The 15,168-nt window shown below is 44.5% G+C and overlaps 1 protein-coding gene across 1 annotated transcript; it reads right to left on the bottom strand.

Annotated features, from left to right (window-relative positions):
* Nucleotides 1–2,199: 2,199 nt before the first annotated feature.
* On the bottom strand, nucleotides 2,200–15,073 carry SPATA33 (spermatogenesis associated 33). The gene is made up of 3 exons (XM_038754699.1): nucleotides 14,962–15,073; nucleotides 6,161–6,334; nucleotides 2,200–2,581 (listed from the first exon to the last, which is right to left on the bottom strand). The coding sequence occupies exons 1-3, from the start codon at nucleotides 15,047–15,049 to the stop codon at nucleotides 2,370–2,372; spliced, it is 474 nt and encodes a 157-aa protein (XP_038610627.1). The 5' UTR covers nucleotides 15,050–15,073; the 3' UTR covers nucleotides 2,200–2,369.
* Nucleotides 15,074–15,168: the final 95 nt, after the last annotated feature.

The raw sequence follows: 15,168 nt of genomic DNA, 5'->3' as shown, positions 1-15,168 counted from the left end.
GGGCGGGGCTAAGCGTGCCCTAGCAACGGTTGCCAGGGCGGACTGCCCACCTGCAACCGATGCTTTTTTTTCCCCTTGGGATATTTGTTAAGCGCTTATTATGTGCCTGGGACTATACTAAGCGCTGGGGTAGATGCAGGGTAATCAGGTTGGACACGGCTCATGTCATTATTTCATTCAGTCGTATTTATTGAGCTATTACTGTGTGCATTCATTCATTCACTTCATTCAATCGTATTTATTGAGTGCTTACTGTGTGCAGAGCACTGGACTAAGCGCTTGGGAGGTACAAGTTGGCAACATCTAGAGACGGTCCCTACCCAACGGTGGGCTCACAGTCTAGAAGGGGGAGACAGACAATAAAACAAAACATATTAACAAAATAAAATAAATAGAATATGTACAAGCAAAATAGAGTAATAAATATGTACAAACATATATACAGGTGCTGTGGGGAGGGGAAGGAGGTAAGGCGGGGGGGAGGGGGAGAGGAAGGAGGGGGCTCAGTCAGGCCATCATTCTTCATCATCATCATCAATCGTATTTATTGAGCGCTTACTGTGTGCAGAGCACTGTACTAAGCGCTTATTATTAAGTCCGCTGTTGGGTAGGGACCATCTCTATATGTTGCCAACTTGTACTTCCCAAGCGCTTAGTACAGTGCTCTGCACACAGTAAGCGCTCAATATGATTGAATGAATGAATGAAAGGTAACTGAGGCACAGAGAAGTGAAGTGCCCTGCCCAAGGTCATAGAGCAGACAAAGTGGGAGAGGCAGGATTAGAACCCAGGTCCTTCTGGATCCCAGACTGGTCCTCTATCCATTAGGCCACACTGCCTCTCAAGTTGGATATTCGTTTTTAGTGAGCTCACCATGTGCAACTTGGGAGTCAGGTAATAATAATAAAGTAATGATGGCATTTGTTAAGCACTTACTATGTGCAAAGCACTGTTCTAAGCGCAGGGGGGGATACAAGGTGATCAGGTTGTCCCATGTGGATCTCACAGTCTTAGTCCCCATTTTACAGATGAGGAAACTGAGGCTCAGAGAAGTTAAGTGACTTGCCCAAGATCACACAGCAGAAAAGTGGCGGAGCCGGAATTAGAACCCACGCCCTCTGACTCCCAAGCCCGGGCTCTTTCCACTGAGCCACGCTGCTTCTCGTGTGACAGGAATGCAAATGACTGGAATTCATTCAAAACGGAACAGAAAGGCTATAGTTCAGAGTGCTCCCATCTTCCCAAATCAGAGAACAGAGAATTCATATTTTTTATGCTGGCAAATCTTTAGAAACCAAAACCCTAAAAATATATTGGCACCGTGGATCGAGCATGGGCCTGAGAGTCAGAAGGTCACGGGTTCTAATCCTGACTCCCCCACTTGTCTGCTCTGTGACCTCGGGCAAGTCACGTTCCTTCTCTGTGCCTCAGTTACCTCATCTGTAAAGTGGGGATTGAGACTGTGAGCCCCACGTGGGACTGGGACTCTGTCCAATCCGATTTGCTTGTATTCACCCCAGTGCTTAGCACAGTGCCTGGCACATACTAAATGCTTAACAAATACCACAATTATTATTATTATTAAATTAACTCCCAACCAGTCTAATATTAAGTTGCCAACGGTCCAAACTTCAACAAAAACTGATCATCGGCAGCTCTTTCTGTAACTTCCATGCCTTCTTCCTAACCCTTATTCATTCATTCAATTGTATTTATTGAGCGCTTCCTGTGTGCTGAGCACTGTACTAAGCGTTTGGAAAGTACAAGTTGGCAACATATAGAGACGGTCCCTACCCAACAACTGGCTCACAGTCTAGAGCCCTAACCTTTGCCCTAACTTCAACCACAATGAGAGTCTTTTGCTAATTGAGATCACCAACTGATTGATTTTGATGGGGGAAATGATGAAGGATGGAATTTGGCAATGACTGGACTGTACATCAGATATTTCATCTCCAAAAATGTATCACTATCTACTGGCAGAACGTCAAATTTGACCGAAGTTCTGGACAGCAAAGAACCAACTGTTTTTCATCTGATTTTGGAAGGTCTGTCGATCTACCTATTATTGACTTGGCATCTCCAAAGATATTCAAAATGCATTTGGATAAAAACATGCTGCTTAGCTGTCTTTCTAAGCAACTGCCAATTTCACTCCTCCATGTATCTCGTGGACCTGGGGAAAGGAAACCAAAATGGTTCATTGGGCCTGAGCCCAGTTTATTTTAAAAGGTGCAAGTCTGCAGCTTCTAATAGTGGTGTCGGCTCTTTGTCTCTGAGGTCACTTCAGATTTCAGTCCTTTGGTACTCGTCACGATAAAATGGAGATGCCCTCACTCCCTCCCAGCTGCTGCTGCTGTTGCTGGAATTCATTTGTCATGGGAATGAACTTTATAGGCCTCTACTGTGCTTGGATTCCTGTGTCGGTAGTACGGACCATAATCAGTTTGATCCCTGATGGTTCTTTGCTCCTTTTCTTCTAAATCTGAAGAAGAATACTCATCACTTGAAGCTGGAGTGACGATGATTTTAGGAACGAGCTGTTTTTTCCTCTTTTCCTTTGAACCTGTGGGCAGGAACTCTAGGAAGAAAATCAGATGAATTACCTCGAAAATGCCAGTCAGCACTACAAATAACTTCTAGTCCTGTGGCACTATAAAGGTTGGAGGGGAGTGGGTCAAAGCCAAAGAAACAGGGCACCCAGAAATCAATCAGATAACACCCCTGGACTTTCCAAACGGACTCATCAATTCAAATGTGAGGTAGTGCCATCGGGCAAAAACTCCTCATCCTCAGCTTCAAGGCTGTCCATCACCTTGCCCCCTCCTACCTCACCTCCCTTCTCTCCTTCTCCAGCCCAGCCCGCACCCTCCACTCCTCTGCCGCTAATCTCCTCACCGGGCCTCGTTCTCGCCTGTCCTGCCGTCGACCCCTGGCCCACGTCCTCCCCCGGGCCTGGAATGCCCTCCCTCTGCACATCAATCAATCAATCAATCGTATTTATTGAGTGCTTACTGTGTGCAGAGCACTGGACTAAGCGCTTGGGAAGTCCAAGTCGGCAACATATAGTGACGGTCCCTACCCAACAGCGGGCTCACAGTCTAGAAGGGGGAGACAGACAACAAAACATATTAACAAAATAAAATAAATAAATATGTACAAATAAAAGAGTTAGTACAGTGCTCTGCACACAGTAAGCGCTCAATAAATACGATTGAATGAAGGAAGGAAGGAAGGAATAGTCCAGAAATCCCACATGATCTTTTCCTCAATGAAGAAAAGAGGATGAAGTTCAACTCAGTGAAGCCAACTATGTTGGCTCTAGTTAGCTAAGGACTCTTGGATACAGGCACAGAGTTCAGGGCCAAGACAAGCATGACTACATATAAATAGTTCCAAGAAGGTACAGGAGAAGTTGATCTAGAATTAAACCTCCTGGGAGTCTGCAAAGCTCCAGGACTTAGCACATCATTTTTTATTGGCCTAATTAAGACCAGGGAAAATAGGGGGTTAGGATGTTGTCAGACTTTTCAGGATTTTCTAAAATTTCAATATAAGGTTTTAGTAATCTTGTGTGGGAGAGGAGTGGCTTTAGGTGTATCCTGCTGCCTTCTAACTCACAATCTGGCTTTTATTCTTGGTTCCCTCAGCCCACAACGCTCCCTCCAAGGTGCCCTCGTCTCCCTGGCCGTAAACACCAATATTGCCTGGATTCTCTTCCTCCTCACCTGTTTTCTTTTGGCTCCTTCTGAGGCTGCGTCTGCTGAGCTACTTGGGGAATCCATGGGCCCAATGCTCCAGGACTGTAGCCAGAGGGGGAGGAGAAACTCTAGAGGAACTGGGCAGAAAACCATAGGACTCTTGGCTAGCTCGAGAGGCTTAGGTGAAGAGCCCAGAATATTAGCAACTGGACGGCTCTCTCACAACTTTGTAAATTACTTCCTCCCCCTTTCCTCAAACTTCATGCTTTCTTATAATAATAATAATGTTGGTATCTGTTAAGCGCTTACTATGTGCAGAGCACTGTTCCAAGCGCTGGGGTAGATACAAGGTAATCAGGTTGTCCCACGAGGGGCTCGCAGTCTTCGCCCCCATTTTACAGATGAGGGAACTGAGGCCCAGAGAAGTGAAGTGACTTGGCCAAAGTCACACAGCTGACAAGTGGCGGAGCCGGGATTTGAACCCACGACCTCTGACTCCAAAGCCCGTGCTCTTTCCACTGAGCCACGCTGCTTCCCCTCCCTTTCACAGCCAAAATCAGCTAGGCTCTGGCAGAAGCTATCTCACTTTGAAGGTTTAAAGAAACTCCTTAAAAAGGTGAGTAATTCTTTGTTTCCTTTTTCTGTTGTTCCTCCTCCCCACATAAACCTCTGTTATGTTTCCCTTTAAATTTGTCTCCTCAAAACTTCTTAACAGGGTACACCTCTTCATTCATTCATTCATTCAATCGTATTTACTGAGCGCTTACTGTGTGCAGAGCACTGTACTAAGCGCTTGGGAAGTACACGTTGACAACATACAGAGACGGTCCCTACCCAACAGTGGGCTCACAGTCTAGAAGGGGGAGACAGAACAAAACAAAACATATTATTAACAAAATAAAATAAATAGAATAAATATGTACAAATAAAATAAATAAATAGGGTAATAAATAAATATGTACAAACATATATCATCATCATCATCAATCGTATTTATTGAGCGCTTACTATGTGCAGAGCACTGTACGAAGCGCTTGGGAAGTACACGTTGACAACATACAGAGACGGTCCCTACCCAACAGTGGGCTCACAGTCTAGAAGGGGGAGACAGAACAAAACAAAACATATTATTAGCAAAATAAAATAAATAGAATAAATATGTACAAATAAAATAAATAAATAGGGTAATAAATAAATATGTACAAACATATATACATTTATACAGGTGCTGTGGGGAGGGGAAGGATGCTAGGCAGGAGGGGGAGAGGAAGGAGGGGGCTCAGTCTGGGAAGGCCTCCTGGAGGAGGTGGCCTTTCTTCAGCACTAACTGTTGCTCTGGCAAATGGATCTGACTGTAGAAGCCTCTAACCCTCAATATTTATCCATTTCCTGTATCCTCTCAGTTTACATGGAGTTGCTGTCCTCTCAAAGGGTCTCTTCCCTCAAGATTTTATTTTTTAAAATGAATACAGAGGTACTTATTAAGAGACCAAATGGCATTTCCTTTGAATGATCTCAGAGGACAGGCCAGCCCCAACAAGAGTGTGGCTCAGTGGAAAGAGCCTGGGCTCTGGAGTCTGAGGTCATGGGTTCAAATCCCGGCTCCGCCACTTGTCAGCTGGGTGACTTTGGGCAAGTCACTTCACTTCTCTGGGCCTCAGTTCCCTCATAGTGCTGTCCAAATTAAAGATATTTACTGTGGTTCTTGCTAGTTCTTACTATGGTTCTTACTATGGTTCTTGCCTCCCCCTCGTCCCCCTCTCCATCCCCCCCGTCCTACCTCCTTCCCTTCCCCACAGCACCTGTATATATGTATATATGTTTGTACATATTTATTACTCTATTTATTCTACTTGTACATATCTATTCTATTTATTTTATTTTGTTAGTATGTTTGGTTTTGTTCTCTGTCTCGCCCTTTTAGACTGTGAGCCCACTGTTGGGTAGGGACTGTCTCTTTGTGTTGCCAATTTGTGCTTCCCAAGCGCTTGGTACAGTGCTCTGCACATAGTAAGCGCTCAATAAATACGATTGATGATGATGATGGGGATTAAGACTGTGAGCCCCCTGTGGGACAACCTGATCACCTTGTAACTTCCCCAGCGCTTAGAACATTGCTTTGCACATAGTAAGCACTTAATAAATGTCATTATTATTATTATTATTATTACATGAGTTGAGGCTTAAGTTGCTCCAAATATCCTCTCTGTATATTATATATATATTTTTTCTCTGTAGAAAATATCTTTTCCTTCTTAACCACTGATGGCTGAGCAGTGCTCACCTAAATGACAAGGTACTAGCAAAGGTATGTTCATGGACAAAATGTGCAAGAGGTTTTCTAGCAAAGATCCTCACCCCACGGATGAAGAAGACTCACCGTTGATTACTCCGCCACATCACATATTGGAATTGAGCCAGAAAGTGAGAAGATTTTTCTCCCCTGGTTTAGGCCCTACCTGTGCTTTTTCCTGGTTGGTCTTCGACTGTGCTTCGTGAAGATTTTCTTTTCTTTTTGAGAACAGAAGAGTCCGGAATGGTTGAAGCGCTGTGGGTAGACTCCTGGGAGACAAGCCCCTGCTGTTTTTCCTTAGCCTTGGAAGTGCTGCTGGGAACTGTATTTTGAAATTCACCTGGAATAGACGGGTAGGCAACAGAAAGGCTCAGCAACAGTTGACATGCAGGAAAGTCCATCCTTAGCCTCAGGTGGCCAATATGTTGCCTGTTGTTGGGTAGGGGCCGTCTCTATATGTTGCCGACTTGTACTTCATTCATTCAATTGTATTTATTGAGCGCTTACTGTGTGCGGAGCACTGTACTAAGCACTTGGGAAGAACAAGTCGGCAACATATAGAGATGGTCCTTACCCAACAGTGGTTTGTATGTCATTCATTCAATTGTATTTACTGAACGCTTACTGTATGCACTGTACTAAGCACTTGGGAAGTACAAGTTGGCAACGTATAGAGACGGTTCCTACCCAACAGTGGGCTCACAGTCTAGAAGGTATTGAGTGCTATGTGCAGAGGACTGTACTAAGCACTTGGGAGAATACGACAGAATTAGCAGACACATTCCCCGCCCATAATGACAGTCCAGAGGGGGAGACAGGCAGTGTGGCCCAGTGGAAAATGCACAGGCTTGGGAGTCAGAGGACCTGAGTTCTAAACCTAGCTCTGCCATGTGTCTTAGAACAGTGCTTTGCACGTAGTAATAATAATAATAATGGCATTTGTTACATGCTTACTATGCGTAAAGCACTGTTCTAAGCGCTGAGAAGGATACAAGGTGATCAGGTTGTCCCACGGGGGGCTCACAGTCTTCATCCCCATTTTACAGATGAGGGAACTGAGGCCCAGGGAAGTGAAGTAACTTGCCCAAAGTCACCCAGCTGACAATTGGCGGAGCAGGGATTCAAACCCATGACCTCTGACTCCCGAGCCCGGGCTCTTTCCACTGAGCCACGGAGATGAGCCAATAAGCAGGGCTTCGGAGCCCTGGAGAAAGATTTTGACACCTGTCTACATGATTTGTTTTGTTGTCTGTCTCCCCCTTCTAGGCCGCGAGCCCATTGTTGGGTAGGGACCGTCTCTATATAGTAATAATAATAATGATGGCATCTATTAAGCGCTTACTATGCACAAAGCACTGTTCTAAGCGCTGGGGAGGTTACAAGGTGATCGGGTTGTCCCACGGGGTCTCACAGTTTTAATCCCCATTTTACAGATGAGGCCACTGAGGCCCAGAGAAGTGAAGTGACTTGCCCACAGTCACGCAGCTGACAGCTGGCGGAGCCGGGATGTGAACCCAGGACCTCTGACTCCAAGGCTTTTTCCACTGAGCCACGCTGCTTCTCTACTTCTCTGTGCCTCAGTTCCCTGATTTGAAAAATGGGGATTCAATCCCTGTTCTCCCTCCTACTTAAGACTGTGAGCCCTATGTGGGATCTGATGATCTTGTATCTGTCCCGGCATTTAGGACAGTTCTTGTCACACAGTATACCTCATTTTTGTTATTACTACACCCCCTCGCCCCACAAGGGACTTCAGATTCAAGTCATGCCTGACTTGGCACCTTGCACACAGTTGATTCAGGCTCCCCTAAAAATACAGAAGGACAGGAAGAGTTGAGCTGAGAGAACAGGAGCCCAAAATCAATCAATCAATCCATTGTATTTATTGAGCGCTTACTGTGTGCAGAGCACTGTACTAAGCGCTTGGGAAGTACAAGTTGGCAAGCGCTTAGTACAGTGCTCTGCACACGGTAAGTGCTCAGTAAATATGACTGAATATTACGGCTTGACTCCCTTTTTTTCCGGAATTTTTTTAAGCGCTCACTATGTGCAAGGCAATGCCATTATTAATTAATTAATGACTAAGATCTGGGGTAGTTATAAGGAAATCAGGTTGGACACGGTTCCTGTTCCAAATAGGGCTCACAGTCTCAATCCCCATTTTTCAGATGACATATTGAGGCACAGAGAAATTAAGCTAAGCGCTCAGTAAATTCGACTGAATATTACGGCTTGACTCCCTTTTTTACTGGAATTTTTTAAGCGCTCACTATGTGCAAGGCAATGCCATTATTAATTAATTAATGACTAAGATCTGGGGTAGTTATAAGGAAATCAGGTTGGACACGGTCTCTGTTCCAAACAGGGCTCACAGTCTCAATCCCCATTTTTCAGATGACATATTGAGGCACAGAGAAATTAAGCTAAGCGCTCAGTAAATTCGACTGAATATTACGGCTTGACTCCCTTTTTTTTTCTGGAATTTTTTAAGCGCTCACTATGTGCAAGGCAATGCCATTATTAATTCATTAATGACTAAGATCTGGGGTAGTTATAAGGCAATCAGGTTGGACACGGTTCCTGTTCCAAATAGGGCTCACAGTCTCAATCCCCATTTTTCAGATGACATATTGAGGCACAGAGAAATTAAGCTAAGCGCTCAGTAAATACAACTGAATATTACAGCTTGACTCCCTTTTTTTTCTGGAATTTTTTTAAGCGCTCACTATGTGCAAGCCAATGCCATTATTAATTCATTAATGACTAAGATCTGGGGTAGTTATAAGGTAATCAGTTTGGACACGGTCCCTGTTCCAAATAGGGCTCACAGTCTCAATCCCCATTTTTCAGATGACGTATTGAGGCACAGAGAAATTAAGCTAAGCGCTCAGTAAATTCGACTGAATATTACGGCTTGACTCCCTTTTTTTTCTGGAATTTTTCAAGCGCTCACTATGTGCAAGGCAATGCCATTATTAATTCATTAATGACTAAGATCTGGGGTAGTTATAAGGCAATCAGGTTGGACACGGTCCCTGTTCCAAATAGGGCTCACAGTCTCAATCCCCATTTTTCAGATGACGTATTGAGGCACTGAGAAATTAAGCTAAGCGCTCAGTAAATTCGACTGAATATTACAGCTTGACTCCCTTTTTTTTTCTGGAATTTTTTTAAGCGCTCACTATGTGCAAGGCAATGCCATTATTAATTCATTAATGACTAAGACCTGGGGTAGTTATAAGGCAATCAGGTTGGACACGGTCCCTGTTCCAAATAGGGCTCACAGTCTCAATCCCCATTTTTCAGATGAGGTATTGAGGCACAGAGAAATTAAGCTAAGCGCTCAGTAAATTCGACTGAATATTACAGCTTGACTCCCTTTTTTTTTCTGGAATTTTTTTAAGCGCTCACTATGTGCAAGGCAATGCCATTATTAATTCATTAATGACTAAGATCTGGGGTAGTTATAAGGTAATCAGGTTGGACACGGTCCCTGTTCCAAATAGGGCTCACAGTCTCAATCCCCATTTTTCAGATGACGTATTGAGGCACAGAGAAATTAAGCTAAGCGCTCAGTAAATTCGACTGAATATTACGGCTTGACTCCCTTTTTTTCTGGAATCCTTTAAGCGCTCACTATGTGCAAGGCAATGCCATTATTAATTCATTAATGACTAAGATCTGGGGTAGTTATAAGGCAATCAGGTTGGACACGGTCCCTGTTCCAAATAGGGCTCACAGTCTCAATCCCCATTTTTCAGATGAGGTATTGAGGCACAGAGAAATGAAGCGACTTGCTCAAGTTCATACTGCAAGTAAGAGGCATAGTTGGGATCAGAAACTAGGTCCTAACTCCTAGGACCGTGCTCTACCCATTAAGCGCTTAGTACAGTGCTCTGCACACAGTAAGCGCTCAATAAATACGATTGATTGAATGGATGAATGAATTAAGCAACACTCCCTCTCTTTCAACTCCCATATTGTCCGTTGCCAAATCCAGCTGGGTTTTCCCCCCACAACCTTTCCAGAATCGGCTCCTTCCTCCCCATCCAAACGGCCACCCCGTTGGGCCAGGCGCATGTCGTATCCCGACTTGATTACTGATTTGCATCGACCTCTTTACCGATTCCCAACCCTCCGGCCTCTCCCCTCTTCAGTCCACATCTTTCTGTTGTCTTGCTCATTTTTCCAAAATGTCTTTCTTCATAATAAGAATAATAATGATATTTATTAAGCATTTACTACGAATCAGGCACTGTACTAAGTACTGGGGTGGATACAAGCAAATTGGGTTGGACAGAGTCCCGGTCCCAGATGGGGCTCGTGCTCTTAATCCCCACTTTACGGATGAGGTAACTGAGGCAAAGAAAAATGAAGTGACTTGCCTAGGGTCACACAGCAGACAAGTGGCGGAGCCAGGATAGAACACAAGTATATATGTATATATGTTTGTACATATTTATTACTCTATTTATTTATTTATTTTACTTGTATATATCTATTCTATTTATTTCTTGTTAGTATGTTTGGTTTTGTTCTCTGTCTTCCCCTTTTAGACTGTGAGCCCACTGTTGGGTAGGGACTGTCTCTATATGTTGCCAATTTGTACTTCCCAAGCGCTTAGTACAGTGCTCTGCACATAGTAAGCGCTCGATAAATACGATTGATGATGATGAAGTCCTTCTAGAATGTGAGCCCGTTGTTGGGTAGGGACCGTCTCTATATGTTGCCGACTTGTACTTCCCAAGTGCTTAGTACAGTGCTCTGCACATGGTAAGCGTTCAATAAATATGATTATTTATTCATATTTAATGAATATTCATATTCATATTCCTCTCCCCCTCTCCATCCCCCCATCTCCCCTCCTTCCTTTCCCCACAGCACCTGTATATATGTTTGTACATATTATTTTACTTGTACATATCTATTCTATTTATTTTATTTTGTTAATATGTTTGGTTTTGTTCTCTGTCTCCCCCTTCTAGACTGTGAGCCCACTGTTGGGTAGGGACCGTCTCTATATGTCGCCAACCTGTACTTCCCAAGCACTTAGTACAGTGCTCTGCACACAGTAAACGCTCAATAAATATGATTGATTGATTGATTGATGATTGAATGAATGAAAGTCCTTCTGATGCCCAGGCCCTTGCTCTGTTCACTAGATCACGCACATTTCCCCACCCCTCAAAAGCCTCCAATGGCTACTCATTCCCCTCTGAATAAAGCAGATTCAGATTTACCCCTCTGTAAAACGGGGATTAAGACTGTGAGCCTCACGTGGGACAACCTGATCACCTTGTATCCCCCCAGCGCTTAGAACAGTGCTTTGCACGTAGTAAGCGCTTAACAAATGCTGTTATAAAAAAAATAAAGCAGAAACTTCCGAGCGTTGGCTTTAAAGTAATTCAATCAGAGCTTTCTCTCCACTCTCTCCTCCCATCACACCTGAGCTCACAATCTTTATTCCTCTCCAACTAATCTCCTCCCTGGGCCTCTTTCTCATCTTTACCACCAACTGGGGCTCACATCTTTCCCACTGGCTGGAACTCCCTGCCTCTTGAAATCCAGCAGACCCCATCTTCAAATCCATGCTGAAATCACACCTACTTCAGGAGGCTTTCCCTGATTACTCCAATTGATTTCTAATCTACCCAGATCTCACTGCCACTTCTGGGGAAGCAGCCTGGTTTAGTGGGAAGAGCACCGGCTTGGGAGTCAGGGGACCTGAGTTCTAATCCTGACATAATAGAACGTATTAGACATGTTCCCTGCCCACCACCTATCTGCTACGTGACCTCAGGCAAGTCACTTAACTTCTTTGTCCCTCAATTACCTCATCTGTGAAATGGGGATCAAATCCTCCTCCCTCCAGTTTAATCTGTTGCCAATTTGTACTTCCCAAGCGCTTAGTACAGTGCTCTGCACATAGTAAGCGCTTAATAAATACGATTGATGATGATCTGTGGCCCTATGTGGGGCAGGGACTATGTCTAACCTATTTTGTATGTATCCCAGTGTGTACAACAGTGCTAGACACAAAGTGTTTCACAAATACCATAAAAAACCCCTCCCATGGCCTTTTTGTACGTGTCTTTCATGCTCAGTCCGTAAGTATAATCTCATATACATATCCCTTTTCCTTCTTTCTCCTATCTGCAAATGTATCAGTTGATTGACAAAGTCTACGGTAGGGAATTGAGACCTCTGAATTCATTTCCCATTCCTGCTACTAAATTACAACTAAGACTGAAAGGACACATAAGTATCCTCATCCGTAAAATGAGGACAATGCCTACAACTGCCAGTTCAAGTGGTTCAAGATCCTCTATTGAAAGGCATCACGTAATACGTACAAATATTATACAGTATTAACTAGTTTAGCAGCGTGGCTCAGTGGAAAGAGCAAGGGCTCGGGAGTCAGAGGTCACGGGTTCTAATCCCAGCTCCGCCACCTGTCAGCTGTGTGACTTTGGGCAAGTCACTTCACTTCTCTGTGCCTCAGTTACCTCATCGGCAAAATGGGGATTAGGACTGTGAGCCCCACGTGGGACAACCTGATCACCTTGTATCCCCTCCATGCTTCGCACATAGTAAGTGCTTAACAAACACCATCAATATTATTATTTCAAACAACCAATCATAGTTATTGAGCACTTACTGGGTGCAGAACACTGTACAAAGCACTTGGGAGACTACAATATAACAGAGTTGGTAGACATGTTCCCTGTTCTCTAGGAAGCTCTAACTCCCAATCCTTACGCTGCTTTCTGGCCTAAAGATAAATCAATCAATCGTATTTATTGAGCGCTTACTGTGTGCAGAGCACTGTACTAAGCACTTGGGAAGTACGAGTTGGCAACATATAGAGACAGCCCCTACCCAACAGTGGGCTCACAGTCTAAAAGCGCCATGAGACCCACAGACACTGATTAAAGGGCAAGGTGGTCAGGCTTCAACTTCCATTCATTCAATCGTATTTACTGAGCGCTTACTGGGTGCAAGCGCTTGGAAAGTACAGTCCGGCAACAGATAGAGACGGCCCCTACCCTACAGTGGGCTCACAGTCTATAACGTGGGTCCTGGCGCTGGGTTCCTCCCGCTCACATCAATCAATCAATCAACAAATACCATAATTATTATTATTATCAACAGAGTCGGTAGACACGTTCTCTGCCCACAACAATCTCACAATCTCTCAGGTTTGAGCCAGAGGGGAGAGGACCCCACTGTTGGGTAGGGACTGTCTCTGTATGTTGCCAACTTGTACTTCCCAAGCGCTTAGTACAGTGCTCTGCACACAGTAAGCGCTCAATAAATACGATTGATTGATTGATTGACCCTGCTGGCCTCAGACTCCCTGAGGTCGGTGACTTCAGCTCTAAGGCGCTCACTCCAATTTGTAAGCTCTTTAGGGGCAGGGAACGTGCCTACTAATTCTGTTGGGCTCTCCCAAGTGCTTATTACAGTGCTCCGCGCATGGTAAGTGCTCAATCAATCAATCAATCATATTTATTGAGTGCTTACTGTGTGCGGAGCACTGTACTAAGCGCTTGGGAAGTACAAGTTGGCAACATATAGAGACAGTCCCTACCCAACAGTGGGCTCACAGTCTAAAAAGTGGGCTCACAGTCTAACCGTCACTGATTGATTGATTAAGGGGAGTCACCCAAAATAATCAATCAATCAATGATATTGAGTCCTTCCCACCTATAGGGCCCTGTACTAAGCATCTGGGAGAACCGATTTATTACTCTATTTTACTTGTGCACATTTACTATTCTATTTATTTTGTTAATGATGTGCATCTAGCTTTATTTCTATTTATTCTGATGACTTGACACCTGTCCACATGTTTTGTTTTGTTGTCCGTCTCCCCCTTCTAGACTGTGAGCCTGCTGTTGGGGAGGGACCGTCCCTATATGTCGCCAACTTGTACTTACCAAGCGCTGAGTACAGTGCTCTGCACACAGTAAGCGCTCACTAAATACGATTGAATGAATGAGAATCCGACACAAGAGTGTTGGCAGGCCAGACTGTGAGCTCACTGTTGGGTCGGGACTGTATATGTTGCCAATTTGTACTTCCCAAGCGCTTAGTACAGTGCTCTGCACACAGTAAGCGCTCCATAAATACGATTGATGATGATGACCCCTGCCCACAAGGAGCTTACAGTGATTTTGAAGTGATTTATCTCGGAACAATTGTTCTGGTAATCGTTTTTACCAGAACTGTGCTCTGGGTGGTTCCAGGTGCACCTGTATATATGTTTGTACATATTTATTACTCTATTTATTTATTTGACTTGTACATATCTATTCTATTTTGTTAGTATGTTTGGTTTTGTTCTCTGTCTCCCCCTTTTAGACTGTGAGCCCACTGTTGGGTAGGGACTGTCTCTAGATGTTGCCAACTTGGACTTCCCAAGCGCTTAGTAGAGTGCTCTGCACACAGTAAGCGCTCAATAAATATGATTGATTGATTGCCAACTTGGACTTCCCAAGCGCTTAGTCCAGTGCTCTGCACACAGTAAGCGCTCAATAAATACGATTGGCCTCCAGGAGGCCTTCCCAGACTGAGCCCCTTCCTTCCTCTCCCCCTCGCCCCCCTCTCCATCCCCCCCATCTTACCTCCTTCCCTTCCCCACAGCACCTGTATATATGTTTGTACATATTTATTACTCTATTTATTTATTTATTTTACTTGTACATATCTATTCTATTCTATTTATTTTATTTTGTTAGTAGGTTTGGTTTGGTTCTCTGTCTCCCCCTTTTAGCCTGTGAGCCCACTGTTGGGTAGGGACTGTCTCTAGATGTTGCCAATTTGTACTTCCCAAGCGCTTAGTACAGCGCTCTGCACATAGTAAGCGCTCAATAAATATGATTGATTGATTGATTACAGTCTGAGGAAGAGGGAGGGGGTCTTCACAGGAAACCTAAGGGTGGAAGCTTAAAATTAGCTTTTTACCTGACATGGATTTGCTTCTGTTAAGTCCCATAGATGAAACCCCCAACCCCCCCCAGGCTTTGTCCAAAGTACAGGGTTGAAGCACCATCTCCACCCCACTGGCCACCTGCTCTGTGACTCCAACAGAAGGGCGTGACGTCATAACGCAAGGGGGCGTGGTCGACGCACGGACGAGCCGGACGTAGGGCGCATGCGCGAGGCGCGGCT

The sequence above is a fragment of the Tachyglossus aculeatus genome, chromosome 11 (assembly GCF_015852505.1).
Source record: "Tachyglossus aculeatus isolate mTacAcu1 chromosome 11, mTacAcu1.pri, whole genome shotgun sequence".
Taxonomy (NCBI): Eukaryota; Metazoa; Chordata; class Mammalia; order Monotremata; family Tachyglossidae; genus Tachyglossus; species Tachyglossus aculeatus.
This window is presented reverse-complemented; position numbering and strand designations above follow the sequence as displayed.